The 24303-nt window shown below is 40.4% G+C and overlaps 3 protein-coding genes across 5 annotated transcripts in view; 1 reads left to right on the forward strand and 2 right to left on the reverse strand.

Annotated features, from left to right (window-relative positions):
- sema6bb (sema domain, transmembrane domain (TM), and cytoplasmic domain, (semaphorin) 6Bb) overlaps window positions 1–24303 on the reverse strand; it is a 275790-nt gene that overhangs the window by 37217 nt on the left and 214270 nt on the right. The window lies entirely within an intron of this gene.
- On the forward strand, window positions 1002–7758 carry scyl3 (SCY1-like, kinase-like 3). The gene is made up of 14 exons (XM_046049056.1): window positions 1002–1300; window positions 1380–1577; window positions 2056–2241; window positions 2496–2609; window positions 2765–2821; window positions 2905–3007; window positions 3096–3207; window positions 3288–3365; window positions 3595–3734; window positions 3871–4061; window positions 4398–4569; window positions 6004–6174; window positions 6300–7093; window positions 7629–7758. The coding sequence occupies exons 2-14, from the start codon at window positions 1413–1415 to the stop codon at window positions 7689–7691; spliced, it is 2346 nt and encodes a 781-aa protein (XP_045905012.1). The 5' UTR covers window positions 1002–1300; window positions 1380–1412; the 3' UTR covers window positions 7692–7758.
- Window positions 8426–24033, reverse strand: lg05h1orf112 (linkage group 05 C1orf112 homolog). Of its 3 annotated transcripts, none has more exons than XM_046049044.1 (25): window positions 23869–24033; window positions 23505–23633; window positions 23044–23083; window positions 22853–22941; window positions 22364–22468; window positions 21419–21559; window positions 20558–20720; window positions 20330–20414; window positions 20040–20178; window positions 19528–19617; window positions 19318–19382; window positions 19052–19200; window positions 17971–18100; window positions 17235–17421; window positions 16082–16203; window positions 15843–15894; window positions 13958–14047; window positions 13421–13606; window positions 12724–12843; window positions 12537–12632; window positions 12344–12457; window positions 9850–9954; window positions 9673–9753; window positions 9450–9590; window positions 8426–8844 (listed from the first exon to the last, which is right to left on the reverse strand). In XM_046049044.1, exons 1-25 carry the CDS (start codon window positions 23902–23904, stop codon window positions 8635–8637), a joined length of 2865 nt encoding a protein of 954 aa, XP_045905000.1. In that variant the 5' UTR covers window positions 23905–24033; the 3' UTR covers window positions 8426–8634. The 3 variants fall into 3 exon arrangements, with proteins under 3 accessions (XP_045905000.1, XP_045905002.1, XP_045905001.1); XM_046049046.1 differs by having other exon boundaries at window positions 16082–16164; window positions 23869–24032; XM_046049045.1 differs by having other exon boundaries at window positions 23505–23678; window positions 23869–24029.

Below are 24303 nucleotides of genomic sequence, written 5' to 3' on the forward strand. Positions count from 1 at the left end.
TAAAAATAGATGAAAAGTAGAAAAGATATACAATTTCAGTGCTTTTAGTGTCTCTTCACCACTCTTTCACACACACACACACACACACACACACACACACCTGGCACAGATGGTCACTGTGTCAGTGTTTATATATAATATTTTATTGATAACTTCAATAACACACATCCAACCCAAACAAAACAATTGAATGTAGCAATGTGTTGAGATTTAACATTTCCAGGTAATATGAATATGTATACAATAACTCATTTAGATTATCTAAAGTCTAGTAAGAAAGAGCAGCCCATGCTGGTGCTTCATGTAACCTAACCCCATTTTCAAAAGCAGATAGGCCTACATCAAGACAGAAACTAATAGTTTTGTTACTTGAAGAAACCAGAAACAATCATGCTTCAGATGATGTCCTTTCATTTGTAATATTGCACTGGTGTTCACATATTGGGTGGGGATAAGATTCTTGGCCACAGCATGTATTGCAACCAGCATTATATTACAGCAGAATTATAAGAACTGTCCCTTTAATCAACACACGAGCTTCTTGATACTGTGCCACAATTGTCACCTGCCGTGTAGCTGACTTCACGGTTCCTAAATAGCTTCCTATCTTTGTCATAGCCTACAGGTGGCCCCAACAGAGACAGAGGCACTACAGACTTATTTCTCAAGGCCAAAGCAGCACAGACACAGACTTTTAAAAGTTTATTTCATTTCTAGGTTGAAATAGTTGCCATATGGTAGACACCTCTCTACCTGCGTTGTCTCGCACCACTTTGGTTGCAACCATCAGCTTTCAGAGCAGGGGTATTTGTGGTTTTGTAAGATTATAAAACATAAACTAAAGCTCATTCATGCAGCAGCACATGCTTAAATGACGGGAAGCTCGTGACTGATTAAAATAGTTTTCAGTATAGTTTCAAACCCTAAGTGTGTAGGTCTTAGTTAGTTTTGTTTCAGAGTAAAGTGACCTGCCCCCTGCCCTGTGGTTTCGTCCTTTACCGGAAGAGTCCGTGTTTACAGCGCAGCTTTCGCTCCACGTTAGCATCGTTGATTGAGGAGAAGTCACTAGGAATTTACCTTTGTGTTTTTGTCACAAACAGTTTCGACACTTCTTTTTGTAAAATCACGCTCTTAATTTTGCGCCACGTCGTCAATAGCATGATTGTTTGGTGGCGGAAGTGTTGCCGACAAGCATAGCAATGACAAGCTGGCTAACGTAGCGCCGAGGTTAGCCAGCTACTAACTATCAACACTAGCTAACTTCTCGCAGAGCATCGGGACATCCAGTACGGTTAAACAGGTATCAGTATGTCAACTTCACTCTGTGACGAGCGTTTATATTTGCTTGTTTAACGACTGACAGCCTCGCGTTGCCACAGGGGAATTCAGGTCGAAAGGACACACGCGCGGCCATGGGTGCGGAGAACAGCGCGGTGCGGAGCTGCATCTTGGAGGAGCCACTCCTGACTCTGCCCTCCGGACTCACCATGTACTCGGCCATGCTCCAGGATGGAAAGCCTGCTTCCGTGTTCGTTCACAAGCGGGGGAATGAAGACAAAGTCAACAAAGCTGCCAAGGTAATTCGTCCTGATGCCACATCACACTGGCTTCCTTACAGCAGTATTTAGTTGTTGTGAAGTGTCATAGATGTAAGTATGTAATAATAAGACCTTTACTGTAGTGAAGCAACATCTGTCAGAAAAGAACATTTACACTGCAAACAAAGAACTTCTACACCTCTTCTAATCTGCCACAAAAGGTCAATTTGACTGCAGCCTAGTCTGTGCAGTCATTCTGCACGCACAGACCAACCACCAATCACCATGAAATTAATGATTATTCTCGCATGCAGTTAAAGATCTCTACACTTCTAAAGAGCCAGTGCCACCAATGTAAGTCTTTATGCTTTCCACTGACAGCAGTCTGGATGTGACTGAAATAGCTCATTAGTGTTGGCACTCAGGCTGCATAATGAGTCCCTACTCATTGATTTCCCATCAGCTGCATGACCTCCACTCCTTATAGGAAATAATGAAATACTTTAACTTCCTCCAGCACCTGAAGACCTTAAGGCACCCGTGTCTGCTGCGCTTCCTGTCCTGCTCAGTGCAGGACGGTGGCATCCACCTGGTGACGGAGTGCGTGCAGCCTCTGGAGCTGCTACTGGACAGCCTCTCCCCGGAGGAAATCTGCGCAGGCATATACGACCTCCTGCAGGCGCTTGTGTTTCTGCACGACAGGGTGAGCCCCCCCAAAAAAAAGAAGCAAGGAGGAGTTTCTCTGGATGCAAGTGGCCCAATGCACAATTTCTTTAAGGCATTAGATTAATGAATGAGATAAATGAAAACTAGTTGGCCTGAAGTCATCATTATAATTAATACTGAAGTGCTGTTTCATGTTTCAGAGTAGTCACAGGCCATTTAGTGTCTGTCGGTCCTTTTGTCTGTGTTAAAAAGGCATAGTTAAGTTCATAACCTGACTTCCTTTACCACCAGGGCAAATCAAGCCACAACAATGTCTGCATTTCATCTGTATTTGTCAGTGAAGATGGTCATTGGAAACTGGGAGGGATGGAGACTGTCTGCAAATTCTCTGAAGCGACACCTGAGGTTAGTGACTGGATAATAGGTAGAATGTTCCCAATATGCAGTCTCTCTGTGTGTGTGTTTTGTTCTTGTTTTAGTTCTTTAAAAATCCAACATTTGAAGAGTCGGGATCAGTTTTATGTTTTGATTTTCAATTATCTCCTCCTTCAACTCCTCAGTTTCTCACAAGCATTGATAACTTGAGAGAGGCCACCTGCGTTCCCCCAGAAGAGCTGGTAAGCAGATTAAAGGTTGCGTCAGAAAAATGGAAGAACTTCCCCATTTGTTCAGAAGTTCTCATGAAACATGTTGCTGACAGGTTGAGGGCTTTAAAATGCTTCCGGAGAAAAATGCTCACTCTCGGGACTGTTACTCTTTTGGAATCATGATGGAGACCCTCATCTCTCTCCTGAATTGCTATGGTGAGTAGAGTGATGGCTTTGTAATGTTTACAGCCGCGGTGCATTATCTTAGACTTGTTCATCCTTCTGTTGCCTGTGTTGTGTCCAGTGTCACAGGAGTTGTCTGACAGTCTGAAGAAGACCCTGCAGGCAGGCCTTCTGAACTCTGACCCCTTTTCTCGACCTCCACTCAGCTCCCTATTGACTCATGAGTTTTTCAGGTTGGTGTTGTTTGCTTTTGCTGATATCGGAACATGATAAAAATGACTTGTTTTCAAACACACTGTTTTTCTATGCATAGGAATGACTTCCTGGAAGTGATGAATTTTCTAAAGAGCCTGACCTTGAAGACGGAAGAAGAAAAGAATGAATTCTTTAAGTGAGAAACGATGTAGTCTTTCCTATCCGGTGTGCTCTTTTATAATGTGCTCATGCAAATATCCGTTTCATATGTTGTATTCCAAAGCAGTCCACATGTTCATGCTTTTATTTAAATATAATCTCTCAGAATTTTAAATCGCGTCGTTATACATTTTCTCAATTAAATTTATAATTTTAACTACACCTTATTTTTTATTAACATGCTCATTGTGTGTATGTTTGTGTAGGTTTCTTCTAGACCGGGTCCAGAGTCTCCCTGAAGAGCTGATCGCTGCACGTCTTGTCCCCAAACTCCTCAACTCTCTCGTTTTTGCAGAACCCATGGCTGTCAAAAGCTTCCTGCCTCATCTTCTAAGGCCAAAGAGGGGTAAGATGAATATCTTGCTGCTAAGAATAACTCAGATCTTTAACCCTCCTATCAACAAGGAAGAAACATACTGTGGTGTGAAACTGTAAGGAGTTGTTGCTAATGCTCCCCTTCTTTATTTTGTCTGTGTGGACAGATTCCAGTGGTGGTGTTAGTGGGGAAGAATGCCTGCTGTCTGTGTCCCTTTACCGGAAACATGTGATTCCTCAGCTTCTCAAGCTCTTCAAGGTCAATGAGGAACACGTCCGGATCGTGTTGCTGGCTCACATCCACATTTACGCTGAGTTCTTCTCCCATGATGAACTCAAAAACCAGATCCTACCTCAGGTGGAGTGTTGACATAGTGCCAGTATTTTATTTCCGTTGAAATTAATGATGAACACTGAGTTAAGTCTAAAGCCATAGTCCAACATTTTGGGAAATACGCTTATTCGCTTAGCAAAGACTGGAAGCATGAAGAAACCGCTGCCCTGGCTCAATATCTAAAAATTGATTATGATACATGCGATTTCCAGAACCGGACTACTGTTGTGTGTGTGTGTGTGTGTGTGTGTGGTTTGATCTGTAAATGACATTTTGGGGGGTAAAAGAGTTTGAAGTTAGATGTAAATGTCATTAAGCAAGTCTCTCTTAGTTAAATAATATGTTTGTTTGTTTTGTCAGGTTTTGTTAGGAATGAGAGACACCAGTGATTCTCTGGTTGCCGTGACCCTGCAGAGTCTGGCGGTGTTGGTGCCCTTGCTGGGGGCTCAAGTGGTGGTTGGTGGAGAGAGAACCAAGGTCTTTAAACGCACCACACCCAACTTCACCAAGTCTACAGAGGTCACCCCTGAAAGTAAGCAACACTGACCTACTAATGACAATAACAATGAAAGCTGATCTGAATCAATAATGTTTTGCGTAAAACAGGTAGATTCAATTATGTATAGTGCAAACGTTTCATAATTTTATTTAGGGGCTGTACCAGAATAGGTTTATATGGTTTAACTAATAAAAAACACCATATTTTTGTCAAACTGCACATTGCTGCAGGACCACATTTCTCCTTGTGTGTTGAACGCTCCGTTTTAGCTATGGAGTGAGGCATCTCACTTGGATTCAATCTTTGTTGGGGGTTGCACATGCGCAGTAACTAGTTAAGGACGACTAGCCAACCACAATCAGAGTAGGGCGGGTCCTGACAAGAAAGGTAGTATAATGCAAAACAAAGCGGTTTCCTCCGCAGCGCTTCAGATCAGTCACTCAGGTCAGGTTCGCAACCTAGGCTGGAGCAAAACATTTCAGAGTGGTACGTTATTCATTTGTAACAAATTTATTACGTTTTAGCCGTGCACGGATCATTGACTACCTGGAAGGTATCTAAAGTTCGTAGGGGAAGCAGTGGGCGGACGTCTTGTCACTGTGTGTGCTGCAGCTCAGTGTGTTTGTCGACCAGTGTTTTTGAGGGCATGACACACTAGCCGCAAGGAGAGCATTATGACTCGTGTGACAAAGTGATGCAGACGGGTTATGGAAATAAAAGCTGGACTACTATCGAGCTGTTTTGGGGGCGTTCATGAGCATTGTTTTCTGTGGGAGATGGTAACTCCCTTTAGGGTGGACTTTGGGCTTTTTCACTTTGCAAACCGATTACATGCACAAAAAGATATATAACTCAATAAAGGAGAGGGGGAAAAGCCAAAAAGCATATTATGATCTCTTTAACTATTTTTTTGTAGCTGTGTATTGCACAAATAGTGCTTTAGTTTCAAGTTCATTAACTTTTCAGTTAGTCAGAAGCCTACTAGTCTGAGGCCATGTTGAGCTCCAGCTTATAGGAATGAAAAAAATACAGCATTATAGTATGAGTAAAATGTTAAATTCAATTTGAAAATCATCAGGTAACCAGTACAGGGAGGGTCAGACTGAAATGACTGGACAGGAGGAACCCTCGCAGCAGTGTTTCAGATAAGCTCAAGGTGTGATGTTTTACAGGGCACCGGGATAGTCATACTGTCTCCATGTTTGTGTCAAATAATGTCTTGTGATTGGCCTCAAGATTCAAGTAACAGGTTTTCTGAGCGTGACAGTTCAAACTAGAAAATCTGGATTTAGAAGATTCAATGCCCCTACCTACTGTTGTACTCTTGAGCAGCCAAGTGTAAAAAAAAAATTCCAGTGACAGCGAGCGTTGCTTAAAAGGATCTGCTGCTCAGCAAACTATTAATGATAAAGTTCCCAAAAAAAAACATTTGGTGGACACTAATCTTACTTTAACTCTATTGCTTAGCTTCACCTGTCCATATAGTTGGAGGCTCCCAACCTCAGATGGCCCAGCCTTCGAAAGTCTTGAATTTGTTCCCCAGACCAACAGGGACCGAGGGCCTGGTCCTGGGTCACATGGGTAGCTTGGCGGGTAGTAGGGAGACTCCAAGAAGTTACCCTCTGGCATCAAAATCAGGTATGATGACTCCCCTTCCCATTCTATTTACTCATTACTCTATATTTTAATTCACAGTTTGACATTGTTGTGACTGAAACTGTCTGTCTTTTAAAAAAAAAAAAAAAAAAAAAAAAACGTTTCAGATGCGAGTAGACAAATGTCTCTACCTTTGAATGGCTTTCGTCAGGAGGTGGAGCAACAGTCATACAGCCCAGAGCAGGCTGACAGAAGAGAAGGCCCATCAGAAGACTGGCCTGACTGGAGCGACCCTGAAGAGAGTGAGAACGCAGATGGACAGTCAGTCCAGATCCACATCCAGGCCTCAGAGAGAGGGCATCCAGTCACTAGCAGAGTGCCCCTCTCCCACCCCAACATCGAAGAGGCACCGTGGGATGACTTTGAGGACACTGATCCTACCTCAGATCTCTCCCCTATGGCTCCTTTATCAGACCCAGTTATACTCACACTGCCCAGAGGGGACACTACTACACCTGTAAAACATGCTCCTGAAGCACCAAGACTGGGTTCCTCCAAACCCCTCAAACTGACATCAACACTGCGACAGTCCACACAGAGCAAGACCAGTTCCTCATGGGACGATGGCTGGGCTCAAGAAGAGAGAGGCTTGGAGAACTCACACAGCCCATTAAACCCCAAGCCCACAGTGCCACAAAAGAACAGTGGGATAGGAGGTCTGGGGGAGGAGTTCACCATTAAGGTGAAGAAAAAGGCAAAGCAAGACCCGGAGCTGGATTTGTTTGCAGACATGGTGCCGGACATCAAACTGTCCTCTCCAGCTCTGCTGCTACTGGACGAGGGTAGCGTAGGTGATGCTGGACTGTCTGCAGCCTCTCCAGAAAACACATCTCTGCAGGTTGACTCGTCCATCGATACTGTAACACTCACCGCCAAGTTTGCAGCTGCCAACCTGACTGAGGTGAGTGTGTGTTGTGGGGTGTAGGGTTACCTTTTTGTTTTTGTTATCCTGGAATTTGGTTTGGATCAAGCTTTTAAGGTGTTCCTCAGTACTAGGCTTTCACACAGATTTACGGACACAGACAAGGATTGTTAGAACCAGAACCACTGCAAAAACACACTTAAACACATGTGATCCCTCAATATGGGGCAGCGTCTGCTTGCAACCCTTTGTCACAGTGCTTTAAGCACAATGAAATTGCAACGTTTTTCTTCTGGTTTTTAGGAGCCACAAGGACAAACACAGGATGAAACATCTAAAAAAGATTCTTAATTTTGCGTAGTACAATATACCAAAAATAAATAAAATTATAATTAACAACGCATTAAACTATGAGCCAAAAATCTGATGTTTGAAATAAGTGTGTGCTCCCATGTTTCAAATCTATTGTCTTGTTAATGATTGCAGAGGCATCAATGAGAGAATTTTCTCTCCATTTACAAACTAACCTATCTGTGATGATTGTTCTTTGTTTGCATATCATTTCCTCTCAAAGACTGAAACCGATGGTTGGGGAGACGAAGGTGACCTGAACTGGGACGATGAGAATTCTTGGTGATGACGTTTGATCGGTCTGCTGCAAAAATCAAATCCTCACGATGCGACAGCCTGTAAGCTGAAAGTTGCGCCAGCCTGTAAGCTGAAAGTTGCTCCAGTTCTTATTTAACAGCATGATGCGTCATCAAGAATCATAACGACTGGCTCAGACTTTTTGTATTGTCTTATGTTGGTTCCTGGACATTTATCAGTCTGTTCATTAAGATAACATTCTTTTAAACTGGAGGCTTGTAAGAAATGTGCTGGACTTGGACAAATGAAGGCATTCTTAATTGTTTGCCAACTGATACGAGTCACATCGAGGGGAATGAGGATCTTTATCAGTGGTGAATGTCATCCTGGTTTCATCTGTTTCTCTAAATTTTCCTTTTATGTGCCAATTTCATCACTGGCATGAAGATCAAGGTGCACTTTTTGGCAAGGCGCACAACTTGTCCAAAATGTGTCAGGTTTGAATTACAGGCTTGCACTGAATGAATGTGAAATGGAAATTACATAATTTATTAGTAGCTTTTTGGTTGGTGGTCAAGTAAAGATTTTACTGTATAAAATACGACCCTGTTCTGTTTTATAAAACGTTTTGTTAGATTTACCTTTATTAGGTAATTGCAATGTTTAGGGCCGGCAGCAACTACTTACTTACTTGGACAAGCAGACAGAAAACACCCATCAATATCAAAACAGGTAGTTAGTGGAGGCTTGACTTACTGCTAAATTAAAACAAATGAACAATGATTTGTGCTCAAAGTTTAATAAACAATAACATCAAACAAAGAATGAGTAGGCAGGTTTAAAAAGTGAGGAGAAAACTTTCTGCAGCAGCAAAGAGTGTACAGACTTTCACAGGCCCAGGCTTGGGGGGGGGGGGAGAAAAAACAAAACAAAAAAAATAACCTTCTATACATGAAGTCAGTAATCTGGAGCTGGAAAACAAATGGGAGCAGTTAAGTTGTGTGTCTGGCTGTACTGATGTGGGCTATGAGGGTCTGCAGTTCCTGTAGTCTGGATTCCAGCCAAGGTGGAGGTGGTGCAGTAGTGTTGGCTTTATCTGCCTCAGTAAGAGCCTGAAGGGCTTTCAAAGCACTCTCAGCTGTCTGCATGTAGCGGCTGTACTCCTCTGCACTGGTCTCCTGCCGAGCTCTCTTTGGGCATGGCTGAGAGGAGGAATAATTACTTCTTTATCTTTTTTCATGAATTAAATTTTCACTCACACATGATCGAATTTTACATCAGATGAGACCAGCTCCGGGTCTTGCTTGTTCAAATTATATTTTGACTTGCAGAGCAGGACAATATGTATAGTTTATATTGAAAGGTATTTTGCTAAAGAAATGTACTATTTTACAGTGCTCATTATTTCTACGGGAAGTTTGGACTGAGCTACTAGATAAATTAGATATCAGGATTGCAAACACCTCTCTCATTCATATCTATCTATCTATCTATCGAGAGATGCATGCAATGGAAACTTCCAGTGGGGTTCCACCCAAAATGTCCCTTGTTAATTTTGAGCCAGGCACTTCAATCACATATCATCCCCCAGCCTCTCCAAGTGTTTTCTAGCGTTTTCAACTATCAACTAAAAATAATATAAACAATGATAAAATAATCAATAGCAGCCTGGTAAATATGATGTACACTGGTAGGTACTGTCACCGAGTTGCCACCTGAGTGACTTGGGCATTATAAATGTGAAGTAACACTGCATGCATATTCAGGATGCCTGTGAGTAAAGGTTTAATTTAACTTAACCACTAACCTCTGAATCTGCTTCAGGAGCTACTTTGTTAGAAGTATTTTCTTCATTGTTCTCCAGCCTCTCGTTATGTTGCTCAATAACTGCCATCTCCAGCTTGAGCCTCTGTAGCCGTGACTCCGCATCTTCCTGTGCATTCACAGTCTTCAACAGAACAGAGACTTATTTACATCCATCTGTTTTATCCAAGGTTGATCTTCATTGCAATATGTTGGCATCCCCTTACCTTGCTAAGATAGTTCACCACCTTCGTCTTGGTATCTTCTTCACACAAACTCTGGGAAATCACCTCTTCATGGTTTGTAATCTTAAATACCGAAAAACACATTACAAACGTTACATTTATGATAAGGCATGAACTCTTTAGGATTACATCTAGAACAGCTATTGAGTTTCTGCGTACCTCTGCAAAGTGAGAAAAGGCCTCCAGGGTGTGCTGATGCAGCAGCCAGGATCTGTCAGACAACAGGACTCTAAACAGGCTACTGAGCCTCGGCAGAATTTGACTCTATAGGACAAACAATATATCCACAATGTGGACTTCAGAATTGAGCAAATCCAGAATTTAAATATCTTACCTACAGTTTCAACTAATGATTATTACTGATTATTTATATACAATATATATTATATTACTGATATCAATTATTCATTTAGTCTATAAAATGTCAAGAATAATGACACATTAAGATGCAAGTCATGTTTCAAACCGCATACTTGGCAACACAAAAGCATTAACGTCATGAATGTATTAGAGGTGCTCCGATCAGGATTTTTTGGCCCAATCACAGATTGCTGAAAGAAATATTGGCCGATACCGATCACTCGTTCCATTTGAAGCTTTTTCTTTATCATGTATATCATGTAAACACTATACTGTATAATGATTTAATTAGTCCTAAAAACAAACAAACAACAACAAATAAATTTACTTTGCAACTATAAAAACTGCGACAAAAAAAGGCTGTAGCCAAGATATGTAGGAGATAAAGGAGCATTGGCATTCTGAGTCAATGATAAACTGAAATATCCGCTTTGGTTCTGAAAGCTGAGGCAGGTTCTGTGGGCTTTAGAGAGAGGGGGAGAGTGGGCCACAGAGGAATCATAACAGTCCTTGAGATTTGAATAAATAAAAGTACAATGTTAATTCCATATTATACTGTTAGTATATTGATAATATAACTATATACTTATAGTTACTATATTCATTATAATTGTGTATGGTTTACCACTAGTATAAGCCTAATATTATTTCAGTGGGTTGTTTTCATTTATTAAGTCCTTGTGCAAGAAGCACAGTCTACTGCCACCGGCTTTACCAGAGGAGAGAGTAGCAAACATTTTAAATACGGCCAGGAGCTTTTTATTTGATTTTATAAAAGGTTAAAAATATGGCTGGGGAAACATTTAAACGGGAGAATCCAGGGGAAAACAGGAGGGTTGACATGAGAGGAGTGGGGTAATGTGACGCTACATCCACACTACTACGGTTTTTAAACAGTATTTTAAACAACGAATACGATCTTTTCCGTTCACAGCAGCTTTGTGGTTGGTATCAGAGTTGATCTCAGTCTATATTAAAACGACTGAAAACGCACATCTAGTGGCCGTTCACGTACGTCGAATGTGCGTGCCTGTGTAAACATGAAGCGGATGGTCTACACTGCAGTTGCAGAAGATTTGGCAAAAGAATAAAGTCATACAGAACCACACCAGTTTGTTTTTGGCATTGACCAACAACAAGCTGGGACTGTTACTGAGTACATAAATGTAAATGCTCCGTACTTGTATAGCGCCTTTCTAGTCTTTTCGACCACTCAAAGCGCTTTTACACTACATCTGCATTCACCAGTCACACACATTCATACACTGAGCCTAAGTGCTCAAACGGAAACTAACATTCACACTCACTCATATACTGGCGGAATAGCCAGTTCGGGGTTCAGTATCTTGCCCAAGGACACTTCGACACGCAACCAGGGGGAGCCAGGGATTGAACCGCCAACATTCCGATTAACGGCCAACCCGCTCTACCTCCTGAGCCACAGCCACCCCTACATAGAATCTGTGGCGGTGGAAAACAGACTGGGAGTTGTCACAAAGTAAATACAGCACAAGTGCTATTTACACAGTACAAAATATTTTCATAAAAATAACGAAACTAAAACTATCAGTAGCATTGTGTTTTTGCTTTGCATGACTGATAAGACCGAATCAGAAATCCAAATGTGAGGATCTGTGTTGTTTTTGCCAACGGGGTCAGCAGCATTTTCAAACAAACATCTTTGGATTTGCCGTTTTAATCTGGACAGGAAGCGGAAACATAGCAAAAGGAGAGAGAGAGAGAGAGAGAGAGAGAGAGAGAGAGAGAGAGAGAGAGAGAGAGAGAGAGAGAGAGAGAGAGAGAGAGAGGCAGTCAGTTGATTGAGGGGTGACTCTCTTTGCATCAGGAAACTCTGCCTGATGCGCTGTGGGTCAAGACAATTAAACTCTGGTAGCAGGCGGCGTGTGAGATGAGCAGGACCACAACAGTTTCACATGATCACTCCTGCTTGTTGCTCCACTTATCTGATTGCTGCTCAACTCTCATTGTAAATGATTAACTGGGCGCATCCATCGCTTCCTGTGTGAAAAGGACTTTGGGGCTAGCTAGCTTTGAAAACTGCTCAGTCCGCATAGTGGAACAATTTTAGCTGCCGTTGAAAATTTGTCTGGTGAGTATTGCATCGTCTGATCGGCTTTTTTGATTGGCCTTAGAGACCACAGATCAAACTAGTTAAAGCCATTATCGGCAAATTATGATTGGTGACTGATCGATCAGAGCACCCATAGAATATATATAAGAGTGCAAGGAACTAAGTAAGAGAAGATTATTTGCAGTTGTCTGGTTTCATTACCTGGCAGTCAGGAGGGACAAAGATCTTCCCCAGGGAGGAGAGGAACTGCAGAGCAGCCAGCAGCAGCTGATCCTCACACTTCTGAGACACCACAGTATCCACACACAACAGAGCCTTGGAGAGACACACACACGTGTTGACGTGTATTCTCTATTGTATTAATTAATGTGAACTATGGAAACTAATGGCATACCTGAAGAATGACTTGATGTTCAAGGTTTTTCACTAAAATGGCTGATATTGACAGGAGCCGCTGCAGAGTGCACTGGAGCACAGGGTGGGTCTGCACCTGGAGTATGACGAGTGACAGGGAGTCATGCATGTACACCACATCTGTGTGTGGGTGGATGCATGTGTGCATGTGTGTGTTTAAATCGCACCTGGTCTGGACTCATTCGTAACCAGAGCTGTGTGATTATCTTCATTGCAGACAACCCACACTGTTCCTCGGGAGATGGTTGCCCCTGGACCACCGCTAGGAAGGATAACAGCACTACATTCTGGACATAGGGGGGAGTTTGTAAATACTACATTTGTGTATTTTTTCATTTTCATATTTCCCCATCCTGCTTCCTTGCATTGTTTTCATGGCTGGATTTGACTAAACAATCTTATCTTTGTCATCTGTTTTCAACAATAAAAGCAAGCTTATCTTACTCTTGATATCGCTTGTTGCAATCATTTGTCATCTATTTACTCCCTTTTAAGTGTACAAGGACAGAATCTGGGGCAGCCTTGCCCTTGATGTTTGTACTGCACCATTTCTCTCCATGTATTCAATATCAGTCACTACATTGTCCTTGTTGCCTTCAGGAGCTAAATAAAGGGTAAATAATGGGGTAATGCACCCCATTTACCCTGATCTCAAAATAGCACCTCTGCAGACTTTAGATTCCACTTATTCACTTAGGAATGTGCCTGTTTCGTCTTTGCACAATCATAGCGTCTTCCCTTGAGTACAAAGCAGACAGTAACCCTCTGCTCATTCATGCTAGGTGGGGATACATATAAACAGACCGTCCTCTACAGTAAGATTAATAAAAACAGTGACTGGTTAAAATTACTTTCAGACCTCACCACTTTATTCACTTGTCCTAGTTTATACCCTCCATTCTGCCAGTCGGTCAGAGCTTTCTGAGTAAGGCCAATGATGTCCGTCTCTACACGGTGACGGGCATCATGTGAAAGAGCTCTGAGGAGGACATGTTGCCACAACGGAAGGTTTTCCATCTCAGAGGGTGGGAAACGCGTCACCAGCTCCATCTAGAAAAACAAAACATTTCAGATTAATGAAAAACCACTTTACATAAAGGTTATAACCTTTTATAGTTCAATGTGTTTTTTTAATGATACAGACACAATCAACAAGCATCATCCAAAACCAGAATGATATTCAAAATATACAGATTTTTTTGTCAGTACTGTGACTGTTAAATGTAAATCAAATACATGAAATACAAAGTCTATATAATTTTCATTTCCATCCAGTCAGTTTTAAGTTTTCTCCATTTATCTTATGTGGCTGTGGGAATTTCAATACAAAACTGTTTATGTAGATGTAAAGTAACACTCAGTAATCCGTGAGTTCATAAAAATTTTCATTTCAGTTCTAACCTGGTGGTTCGGCGTCATGAGGAAAACCATACGTTTGAGCAGCAGGCCCAGGTGAAACAACTGGTAACACTCAGCAGTGCAAGCTTTCACCTGAAGGAGAAGAGGGGGAAGCATAGAGGAGGTGAGGAGTGTCAGTGTCAGGCATGCAAACTGGTCAGGGGTAAAAATAAATAAATAAATAAAAAGAATAAGGTGAGAAGGACACGCAAGCAGTGAAACATACAGAGACAGTGTAAGACGTGTCTGTTTTTAAGCTTACATGTTTGGATAGATAACGTGCAATTGTCTACTGCAACAAGAGAAAGGCACCGACACGGAAGGGTGTCACTTTGTTTTGAAAAGTAGTGGGGACATAAGGGCTCAGATTAGGGGTGTGACGAGACGTAGCGATGCACTTTATTGCAGTTACGAGAACAAGATGTGACGATAATTTAACACTATTTATAGAAATCATCAATGCTGAAATATATGAGTTGTGGGGTCAGGGGGGTCCTCCCCCAGAAATTTTTGAGCATAAAACACTTCATTTCCTGCATTCTGGTGAATTTTCTGTTCTGCCTTTCCTACATCAATTTATGGTTGAAATGTTTTTATTTTATACAAAATTCAGGTGGCAGGTGACATTTAAAAAAAAAAGTATTACAGAATATAATGCAGTGCAGCTCTCAGGCAGTGTGTGTTGCTTTCACATATGTTTCTCCTGTAGATCAACTTTTCTCATGGAATATCATCTCTGCTGAATTAGCACACATTCAGGCATGATGTAGTCTTCCCTTCTCTTTTGTCATGTTCACAGGGAGAGAACGGGAAAATTTGGCCAACTAGAAACTGTGACAAGAAGTTGTTAAAGTTACTGACTGGTGCTGCATGTTCTGGCGTTATTTTATAATCAGTAGCTTGTTTATTCTTACTTAAAAATGCAAATAAACCTTTCCCAAAGCACTTTCATTGGTTCTTTGCCGTATCATGTTGCAAGCTATCTTTCAAAGCATTTTTAACAAACGCTTTCAAAAAGTGATGGGAACATGTCCCCAGCGTGCCCAGTGTAAATAACATAGATGCCTGACGTTAGCCTAATTTACATCCAGGTTGCTTCCACTGCTCTGATCAATTAGCTTGGCTAACATTACTGATTAATAACAGTGGGCAAATTTCTAAACTTAACAACCGTCCTCACGTGTTTAGCTGTCAGTGCAGCGGACAAGAAAAATGCCCTAATCTGCCTCTGATTGGCTGTTGGGTTGAGGCATTAGGAGTGATGATTGGTTAGGCAGAGCCAGTTATAAAGTTGCAAAGCTCATGCTAGAGAGGAGAGGACTTGGTACTCTGTAGAGACGTAAATGTTGTCTTATTAACAACCGACCTGACTGCATAAATCACGGAGGTGACCCATTTTGGTTTCAAAACGGGGAATTTTTTTCCCGAAAGGTGAGGAGTTTGCATGCCTGTAGTGTAAAGGCTCAGGAGAAATTAAATCATCAGGGTAGAAGAAAGGTGAAGAACTGACAGAGGGAAACTGATATCCTAATGATGTAGCAGGTTATGAAAAGGTATCCCAAAGGTCCAACAACTCCCAACTGTCATCCCTGTTAGGGTGCTACAGAAAACAGAAAGGACTCCGTACTAACCCATAAGCCTACAGAGAGAGAGATTAAGGGGCTTTAGAGTTATTTTAGAAAGTGCTTGTGGTGTCTATCAAAGATGGTAAGAGACAAAATTTCAGAATTTGGGATGAGATTGTGTAAACTATATCAGCAAAAGATATAAAGTCCACAATATGAAGGTGTACTGAACATCTTTAGAATTCAGGACTGAATATGGGTGCCAAAAGGCCATGAAATATATTCTCTCAACTGTATTGTGTATTTTCCTGGTCTATACCCACCAGCTGAGCAATGAGGAGGACATGATGTAGACAAAGTTCTGCTGTCCCATACCTGTAAGCAGAGAAGACCAAATCAACAGTAGATTCAATATTGAACATTAAAAAATGTGCAGAAAATGCTTACAGTACTTCAGTCTAAAGGTGCCTGAAAAGTGGGGTTGGTGACATACTATAGCATGACAGAGTGCAGAAAAGTATGCCTCTATCAAAACACAGCTGCACAAACAAACAATATATACCGTGCTGTGAAGCACCACACATCTGTTGCCAGTAGAGCTGTCTGATTATCGGCCTGCAGTACGGCATCGACTAAACATCGCTCCTGAAGAAGAGAGATACAGGAGAGCGGAAGAGTGAACTGCTGAAAATACAGGACACATAAACAGGGTATCAAGAGATTTAAGAAAGTCAAAATGAAAGTGAAAGAATAACTTGCACTGAATGATGGGAAATCCTGCACCTAAACACACAAAGCCAGCCAGAATGTGATTAGATTTCAAAAATAAACAAATTACTTCCACTTGAGTCCACTTGAGACTATCCATGTCTCATGCACAACACATGTGTGAACACTATGTGTATTTGTTGCTAAATGGAAGTTATCACTATACTGAATATATGGAATGAATCATTCTAATGAATATTCATTGCTGGACTGAGTGATGAAGGATTATCATGGATGTATTGGCTAAACAGGTGCACATGTACTTGATTACTATGTAAAGATGGATCAGAGTATAGCTACACAAAATGTGGGGCTTTTGTTTTCTCCTGGCATTTTTAGATGCAAAGCCTCTCTAATGCACTGCAATTTCTTTTGTTATACTGTATATACTATATATATATATATATATATATTTTTTTTTTTTTTTTTGCCAGTATCTCTGACAAACCACTTTTGGCCAGTAATAACTTCCAACATATGGGTGGGGCTCTACTTAAAACTCCTTTGACCAAGAAAACACCAGTTATCATGAGTGAAGTAACTCCAAAAGTGATAAAGTCAAAATCATGGCCAAGCACACTTTTATTGATGGGTTTGAGGTCAGGTCAGTATTCAATTTGTCTAATTGAATAAAGACACGTTCTGGCAAGTTTCATCGTGAATGTCAGCCCTCGCAGTTCCCAAGCACCACACCCGCAACTGTTTGTATTAAACATTCTGGATTATTTGCGAGACGGCTTGCCAATCCAATCCTCTGGCCAATTTAGTTTCAGCAGGTTCTGTCACGTATGCACACATTGCTGGGTTTTTTCCACTACTGCATAAGAGACATAAGAGACATTGAAAACTACACTCCTCCGACCCAACAACCAAAGTTAACATTTCAGATTTTGTTTTGTTTTGCTATCTCAATCACTGTGTGTTGTGGTTTGGTGCGTAGACCTCACCAGCACGGGGAAGTACACTGGGGGAAGTGCGGCCACACTGGCACAAAGTTGCACACAGATGTGTTGGTGCAGAGTGACCTTGGCCTGGGCCTGACCCTTCATCATCACCCCGGGCAACAGCACCGGTACATGACGCTCAGTATGGCATCGTCTGAAACTAGCAAACAAGGCCTGATAGAGAGGAGGCCTGCAAACAGAGGGGATGGCCTTTTAGACATATTTACACATTATCTTAATACATGACTGATACATCTATTTACATACTTTTCAAAGTCTCACTAAGTGCATATACAATATTAAAGTCCTAAATCACTAGTATCTATGATGCTTTTTTAATTTAACATAATTATTTCCCACACTCAATATTCCAGCTGTGCAGTGTAAAATGATGGTTATTTTATTGTTCCATCTCACTTTAATAATATACAGCTGGTCCGTGTTATAGAATAATCTATAAAGAAATCTGAATAAAATCCTGTTTAATCAGTCATGTTGGATCTGAAATGGGTTTACTCTCTGGAAAATAGGAAAACTGAACTGAACTAAATAAATAAAAAAAAATCAATAATCCATCAACATCAATAACCAATCCCTGCTGCTTTAGTAACCATGCTGGTTGGCAGCCTGACATCAAGTTAATTGCTGGCCCCTGTATTAAAGCACCAAATGTTAAATAAATAAATAAATGTTAATAAAGTAATCTGTTGATGACAGCAATTATACCCCTGTTTATTACCTGGGTATCTCTTCTGAGAACTGGCTGCCAGTGTACCAAAGCTGCAGCACCTCCTCTGGTTGGGAGGTGAGCTGACCCAGGACGCTCACCAGCAGAATACACTGAGGGAGCCCATGTTCAGGACTTAACCCTACAGACAAACAAAACAAAGGTCATTCTAGGATTGTATTTTGATTATGCTATTGCCAGTCAGTAGCTAGAAACATGATGCATGATGAAACGTTCTTTTGAGTGAGAACACACGGTCTACATTTTTCCAAAGACAACACAATTTCCTAAACACTCAAATTGTCAGTCTTCAGTAGACTCAGAGTTTTGGAAGCAAAAGACTGGAGAGTCACCGTATAGTAATATACATTATATACTGAACTGATCTCAATGCCGTTGCTGATCTAACTCAGCAGATCAGATAGAATTTGTGGGACTGGTGTATTCCTACTATGTAACAGGTAGTATGCTCACACTGGGAAAATAAGAGCAAGCATACATTGCACGTTGGTATTTTTAATGCTGACAGTGTAGACTGCAAATCTCTACATTTTTAAGTGTGACCTATTTTGGGTGTTGCTTTATTGATTGTTTAGTAAACCATATAACATTACTGTTAATGTGCTTCATCTGAAGCCTCTGAAAACATATTACAGTGTCACCTAACAGCGACATTGTCTCACAGAACTGAAGAAGCTAGTCACAGAAAATAATTTTCGAGGGTGCAACACTTCTAGCAACAGTTTGTAAATAAAACTAAAACAGGCAGAATATCCTAAACTACCATTGCCCTGTTTGTTAAGTACTCTTTCAAAGCAAATTTGCTTCACCAACACAAGACCGCTATTATTTTCTGTTACAATTAAAATATACAATATACTTAAATACATCATTTATTGTATGACATTGCCAAAATAGTATACATTGTTTTAGAAATGGGTATGGAACTGGTACACAGGTAATTACTAAAGAGTTTATAAAACAATGTTTGCACTGCAAAGGGAGACTGCAAAGCAAAGCAAAGCAAAGCATCCATCAACCTGGCCACAGCATACAGGAAAAGGAGCAAGCAGAGGACCATCTTTAAACTCACGCAGGTCCTGCTGCAGGACAACTTCAGCGAAGGGTTGTAAGGGTAACAGCTGGAGCAGGAGGGCATCCATGGGAACCAGAGCAGCTGCATTCAGCTCCTCAGACAGAGCCATGGGCAGCGTTGGAGCACACAAGCTGGGAGGGAACTTACTGAAATACATCAGGCACATCAGAATGTATGTTTCCACACTTCTCAATAATTGTCAACTCAAAAGGTAAATTGTAATGTGAATCTGCTTCTTAAAACCACAGCCAAACCACACATACCTGGTGATCTGGAGGTAGAGTTGGTGAAAGCAGCTACAATACTTTGTCAGAAAAAATTTGAATTCCTGTTCAAAGGATTAGGAATGAGGGGATGTTAAGTTCAGCTGCTTTGTATTCTGAAGTAGAGAACAAAAGAATTTAACAGACACAGAGATGGCACAATGTTTTATAGAGTCAAGGGGGGTGCAAGAAGATCCAAAAGTTTTTTACCTTTATGTAATGAACCAAAGTGTTGGCAAAAAATCTACACATCTTTGCAATTTTCTGGAACAGCTTGTATTCTGGGCTTTGTGCTGCCTCCTTTAAAAAGACATAAGAGCATTAACACAACAACGCGACAAACACTGAGTCTACCCTTTAACGTATGCTACTAAACTTAAGTGTCACTTATTAAAAAAAAAAAAATAAATAAAAAGGGGTATAACACAGTGAAAATCTATCTAGCAAATAACCACCATTGTGCAGACTCTAGTTGGTATCAGGGCAGTAAAGACAAAATAAATATTGTACTGTGCTTGGGATAGCACATTTATTATTTTGAGCTTAAATTCATTCTCTAATGAACAAAAATAACTGCTAAAAAATAATTTCATACTTTTAAATTACCAAACTAAAATGTTATTTTCATTTTGTTGTCCTGTATTCGTCAAGCTATAAAAAGCTGCTTAAAAGTTCATTATAAATAATTTCTTTCAATAAATTGCCAATCAGAGCTTTCCTACCTGCAGACCAGCATGTTTAATCTGTTCACCCAGCTCCACACAGTGGTGGAAGGAGGCCAACAAGTTGTCACACAGGCTGTTGCTGATGTCGCCATGATGTAGATGTTCCTCCACCAATGACTGGTACTTCAGACTCTGTCTGAACAGAGTAATGACCATTTAATCACTCACTAATCAGATGAACTTCTAAATGTATCCAACTCTTACAACAAAGTGATTCATTCTAGTATGACAGATGATATGACATTATAAAAAACACAAGTGTAAATAGAAGTGTGTGCTATACTGACTTGATGAGAAATTTCCATGTATTTGCATGCAGTGCTATGTCCAGGTTGGAGATAATAGAGCAGATATCCAGCAGGCCATGAATCACTGAAGACGATGAAAAATAACTTAATTGAATTGAAGATTGCAATGAAGGTGTACAAGTACAACAGTGGAAGGGCTTAATAACAATGGGTGTGGCAACAGAACAATGCACTCAGAAATATCCACACACACACACACACACACACCTGTTACAATATCAGAGATCTGCTCCTCTGAGGCAGTGCTGTCAAGGGTGATCCTGTCCAGCAGCTCTAACAGACCCTTCTGGAGGGAGTAGGCCTCCTTGAAGAGTTCCTGCAGCAGGTCAGCCACCAGGGACAGACGGCCACAATAAACAACCTCACTCTCCTGAGGACAACATGAAGAGTATGCGTCAACTCATCAGTTTCATTTTTATAGATATTCATCCTACCACCCCCACACCGTTTCCTGCAGCAAGAAGATGCTTATCATAGCAATTTCCAGTTTAAGAGGTCCTCTTAAGCTGTTGACACCTCAGATAATACTTCTGGTAATAAAAGGACTGTAATAACAACAAAGAGAAAAATGAGGAGGAAGCGCAAAGACAGTACCCTCTAGGTACGTTTGTGCTGCAAATAGTACCTTTAAAATCACCCAAACTTTGGAATTACTATATTTTTTTAAATCAAATTTTCAAAAAGTTTAAATAAACACAGATACTTCCTAATTTTTTGTTTAAAATAAAATCTTAAAAGAATGACCCCTATTGTATAAACAAAACTCGCACCATTTAAGGTTAGCTCTGAACATTTATGTTTAGTGAGTCCAAGAACTCATGTAATCACTCGCTAAATTTACACTATTAATTTTATGCATTTCCTGTACGTAATAACGCATTAATCTTATATCGCTTTATAATTCATTCTGAGTAATAATAACATGATTATTTTATTAATCATAATGTTACAAATACCATCAAAAAATCTTGCCCTAATGAATAATTTAAGATGCGTAAATATGCATTACCGCTTCTCTCTGCGCAGAGTTAAAATGTACTCAGCCGCTGGTGAACAAAACAGACCAACCTTGCAGTGCTGAAAAGTTCTCCTGAGGACTTTGAGGATACAAGTTGGTAAGGAGCGGATAGCATCTAGATCAGGAGCTTCCTCAAATGTGCCAACATGACGCACACAAGTGGATAGTGCATCAACTATCTGCATCATTGCCTGAAATAAACATCAGAATCTTGTCAAAGCATTGGTTAGGGGTGAAGTGAGAACAACAGGCCTCATGCAAGAATCACTCATATGGACAGATTTGTGCTTAAAACCACTTGCTGCATTCGCCATTTATTCCGTATTTGTAAATGATGCACTACTTAAAAGGTTAATTTGTCTCTGGATATAATAAGGTGAGCTGTAAGTGTAATCTGGTGGATGCCTTAGGCCCTTGGGAGAAAGTGACAACGTGCTGATATTTTTTGGCAGAGACAATGGTTGTATTTGCAGTTTAGATTACCAAAGGCTGTGCTTCTGCAAATGTGAAACTTGTAAGAGCCGCAACTCTGCTGACACACCAATCCCGCCCTATTCCCTTTATTCCACTGTTGATAAAGTTCTTCTTTTCACTGTTGATCATTTTCATGAAAGAACACTTCCTGACGTATAGGGCAGGACATGTTGCCTTATATGATATTATTGTTGCATTAATTATTCTAATTTGAATCATGTAATTAAAATTACATGAACTGGTGCTCAATTACCCACAGAAAGCATTCGTCATGTTTACGCGAGTCATTTACAGTTATCTGAAGTTAGGAGCATTTGCTGAATGTGATGTGGCACATATTCGAGCGCACAAACATAATAAGAGAAAGTTAAGATAAGAATACAAAAATGTTCTTGCATGAGGCTCAATTTTTCTCAGAAGATATACATCATATAGTACCATAAACCTGTATGTTACTATTGCACCATTTTTAAATACACAGCCTTGCAATGTAACAACTAAATCCGAAATTGTAACAGTACCTGGAGAATGTTCCTTAGTGAGGAACACAGCTCAGTGTTTTGACTGGACAGCCCCCCAACTTGGTTGAAAATCTCTTTCATCATGCAGTCAAACATTGTCACTGCCTGCAGACATTTGTGAGATAAGGAGAGGACCTTCACACAGACAAATCCATACACTTTTATGGGAAGATGTAAACGAACCAGTAACTCACAAGACAACAATAGTTCTATCAACAAATCCTTCACAAGGTAAAGATTTAGTGTGACTAACTTTATAGAAAACACACTTTCTGAATTAAAAAGGTGATTCAGGGTCTCATCAAAAGAAAGAGTTTAAAACAATGTCATCCCCTTCGGACAACAGTGCCAATTGACACTGAAAACTCAACTTAAGATCTACAATGTTATATTAGGTAACTAAATATTATGTTGTTTAAGATCTTTAATGTCCTTGAATTTAGTGAAGCTAGTGAAGGTATTCACTACATATATGATCATGTTGTTTACCTTTGGTAAGATCTTGGAAAAGCACTCATCTTCCAGCTCTGACAAACCAATGTGAGGGAGGAACATATCTGTAATTATCTTCAGTATACCTGTAGGGATGTTGTGTTTTTAAGACATAATGAGATCACAAATAGAACTCAAGGCCCAAAGTAAGCAGTTTAGAACTACCAGTTGTGCAGTGAAGTACTTACGTATATGATCATCCCAACTCTCAGACTTATGATGCAAAGAGTATAAACAGTCAAGGAATAACTGCATTTCAGCAAATTAATTTTCTCTTTATTAACCTATATGTCTAAATATGTCAGGATCGCAATAATAGTTGGTTTTTTAATGAAAACAGATTAGTACGAGGAAAACACAAAATTGTGCCCAGCTTCACCAAGAAAATACATAACTTTATCATTTTGAGAGGGTCTGAAGATGTTGGTGTTCTATATTCATAACAATAGGCCTCCCCCTCATTCAAAAACGTAATTCAACAGATAATATTTATTTTTAATTAATTAGACCAATTAATACCAAAGATTGCATCATTATTTCCATGCTTTTCCAGTATTTTGTGTATTTCAAAACTTTACAAGACCTGGATATCACAGGTCTCTCCTTATATGAAGCTATGAATCATATCACAAGAATGTAAAAAGGATATGGTGAGTTCTGGGAGGACAGACTTGAGCTTCTGGCGGCAGGTTTCCTGACTCCACTGCACCACCTCGTCCAGAAGAGAAGTGTTGGTATGGGACATGATGACAGCAGTCACCGAGGAAGGTGAGGACAACTGTCCCAACCACATAAAGTTTTACAACGTCACCGAGTGAGTCTCCTGTAAGACGGCTTTATCAGTATTTTCATCCGTAAAGATGTTATCGATTATTCGCTTACTGTTTAACGTTAGACAAGCAAGAACTAAGTTACCGTTAGCTTGCGTGCTTGCTACGGTATGTTTTGCTAACATTTAACGTTAGCATAGTGAGTTAGGTTAGTTAATGTTCATTTAGATAATAGCTTCTTACCATAAATACTACGCTGTGTACTCTCGTCAAAAACATAAAAGCACCCAAACGTTCCTACGAGTGTGTTTCTCTTAACGTCACCATTATGTTTTTGTTAACCACTAAGTAAAATGTAGAAGAACTCAATAAAGTGGGAAAGAGCTGATCGTTAAACATACCGCGCGCCGCTGTTTGAGTCGGATGTGACGTTTTGAGCTAAGTAGCTCATCTGCCCTCACTGTGATTGGTTGAAATGTTATACAGCAAAACTTTCAACCAATAACCAAACGATATTACTCCAATGCGCTGAAAATAACAACTCTCACTATGACCCCACGGGATCAAATGAAAGGTAAAGTAAAGCCTTAAATGCGTGCTAAATTAATACTATAACGTTACATCTATGCATGGTGTTGAGTCATTCATGTCTTTCAGACATTTTTTTATTTTCCTGTG

This window comes from Micropterus dolomieu, linkage group LG05, assembly GCF_021292245.1.
Source record: "Micropterus dolomieu isolate WLL.071019.BEF.003 ecotype Adirondacks linkage group LG05, ASM2129224v1, whole genome shotgun sequence".
NCBI classification, from domain to species: domain Eukaryota; kingdom Metazoa; phylum Chordata; class Actinopteri; order Centrarchiformes; family Centrarchidae; genus Micropterus; species Micropterus dolomieu.